We start from the raw sequence: 2,500 nt of genomic DNA, 5'->3' as shown, positions 1-2,500 counted from the left end.
GGCAGACTCTTGTTTGAATAATGCCTTCAAAGAAGCTTTGGAAAGTATTGCCTAACCAGTAATCCTGTGTCCTTCCAAAAAGACAAGATTGGTCTATAAAGGAAGGTGCCTACTATTGTTATTGCGCGTACGTTCTGCGCATCTCCAGATACTCGGGTTTCCTATCGGTTATGCTTACTAATGTAGGGATACTTTTGCACGGTTTAAAATTATGCAGAGAAAGTAGATCTTCGTAAGTACTCTTGGTATCCAAAAAGAAAATTGGGGGTAACAGTGCATTCTTTAGAGATAATTAAGCTTCAATTTGAGAAAGGACGCCATACATTACTGTGTATTTTAGAGCTTTGTACTAATGTTGTTCATGAATTATCTTTGAAAAATGCGTGGTTACCCTCAATTTCTTTTTGCATTTCAATATATAACAGTTGCTAAGATCTACCTTTCCTGCATAATTATAAACCGGGGCAAAAATACTTTTGAATTAGTAGGCACCGTCCTTAAGTGAGCTAAGGAGCTCTTTGCGTGAGAAAAGTATAATGGCTCCTGGTATCGGAAATTATTGTACAAATTAATAGGGACCTTAAGATCTACGAGAGCGATGTCGACGAAAACGTCTCCTCAAAATATCACTTTGCTTTATCGTAAGTCTTTCGCTGCTATTCTATCTCGTTCACTTCTTACAATTTGAACGAAGTATCCTAAAAATAAATTGGTACGAGCAGTTTCAAAGTGGAAATAGAGAATGAAAGATTCTCTGTTGCATGCTCACGTTGTAGTCAAAACCGCAAATTTGGTAATTTTGCGTCGTCGTTATGCAGAGTACCGCAAGAAAACGTGCTCAAATCCGTGCTGCACGTGCAGCGCGATTATGTGTGCTCTCTTAACCAATGATATCATTGTTTTGCGGCGTTGTTGTTGCCGTCACCGTGGTAAAATCTTAAGCTCCCTAATATCTTTACAAACCTTGGTCGCAGGGCGCGTTGTAAGCGCATTGATCTGTCTTCTCGTTATACTTCAGTGCGGCTGGGCAGGGCATTTTATAACGGTGGCCATTTGAACAGGCAATGTATCCAAAGCAATTGTCTGGATCCCTGTAGTTACCATTCGCTTTGCCTTGACAGCTGAAAACACCTAAAAATCGTGAAAACCTGTTAAATATCCATCAGTGCGACTGTCAAAAAAATTTAAACAATAGTAATAATAAGTAATTTACTACATATAATATAATAATACGAAACAAGCCGTGTAAAAATGTGCCCTAGCAATGCAAAGTGTGTCCTAGTATATCGCACGTTTTAAAGCTTGCAAGATCCCTTATCTCACATATTTGATTGCACAAGGTCGTCTCGCTTAGGGGTGTAAATTTCGGACATTGGTCTCAGTGAGGGTGTTCTGGGCAAAACGCTATCATATGTAGCCGTGAAGATCCCTATAGGGTTGCACGCGAAGAAATTAATATAAAACTATCCATTTAATATGTTTTAAATATGGTCTCTCTAGTGGTCAAAAATTAAAAGCATGGCCAACATTGGTCTCCTTTAGGAGTTTAAGAGCAGTTCTCTGAGTAGGTCAAGCAACTGAGTTGGACATAAAAAGCTTGAACTTCCCCTTCATTTTTTATTAGAGCCTTTGTTAGCACAATAGACAAAATAGTTGGATGTGGTTACTTGTGCAGGTGCTGCTTTTCTTGTCAGTGACTGCCTGTAAAAATGAACCGGCTTTTTACGAGAAGTGCAAATTTCACAGCTCTGAACGTGATCTTAAACCAGCGTTAAACGAAAACGTTGGCAGTGAAAAACTGTGGCTTGGTCAGTTTTCACTGCTATCTATTTATCTTACTATTTTTATCTTATTCTTTCTAGTTACCAGTCTTCTTAATTTTATATATATCATATCTGAATTTGTTCAACCGTCACTTCTGAAGATGTATGTTGTAGCCTACGAAACGTCAAGTCAAAAGTAAAATGCGCTTTATCATTATGTTTGTAGCCACTGATTGTTTCAGGTTTTTGATTAAGTTGAAATGGCCAAAGAGCAAGAATATTTATGATCTTCCTTTCTCCACACCATTTTCGATAATCAATAACCCTTATAAACTAGGACTGGAAAAAATGACTTGGAGCACGGTTTTCTTTTAAGCACTGGCTGACCTTTGTTTAAGTAATGGCTCCAAAGAAGCTTTGGAAAGCATTGGATAACTAGTAATCCGGTTTCTTCCCAAAAAAGACAATACTGGTCTATAAGCCTTTTAAGTAACGTTTTTTGCGTGGGAAGAGTACTATATGGGAGATTCTTATACTAATCATAAATATTACAAGTTTCCTCGATTTTGATTGGTTTAAAAAACTCCAATTTTCCACTAATTCATTTGCCAAGTTGTTATCGGACAGTTCAATAAGCCAATCACATCCAATGTTGTAGTGTAAATCAACCAATTACATTCAAAGTTGTAGTTTAATCAACCAATCACAACCTTGGCTTCAATCACCATAGAAACAGT

At 37.6% G+C, this 2,500-nt stretch overlaps 1 protein-coding gene across 1 annotated transcript in view; it reads right to left on the bottom strand.

The window, feature by feature from the left end:
* The window catches only part of LOC138060187 (pancreatic secretory granule membrane major glycoprotein GP2-like), a 24,736-nt gene that overhangs the window by 1,383 nt on the left and 20,853 nt on the right, over nucleotides 1-2,500 (bottom strand). Inside the window, exon 8 of the mRNA XM_068905911.1 lies at nucleotides 964-1,131. Coding sequence (XP_068762012.1) covers nucleotides 964-1,131 — 168 coding nt within the window. The remainder of the gene's footprint in view (nucleotides 1-963; nucleotides 1,132-2,500) is intronic.

Source organism: Montipora capricornis, chromosome 1 (genome assembly GCF_036669925.1).
Source record: "Montipora capricornis isolate CH-2021 chromosome 1, ASM3666992v2, whole genome shotgun sequence".
NCBI lineage: Eukaryota > Metazoa > Cnidaria > Anthozoa > Scleractinia > Acroporidae > Montipora > Montipora capricornis.
This window is presented reverse-complemented; position numbering and strand designations above follow the sequence as displayed.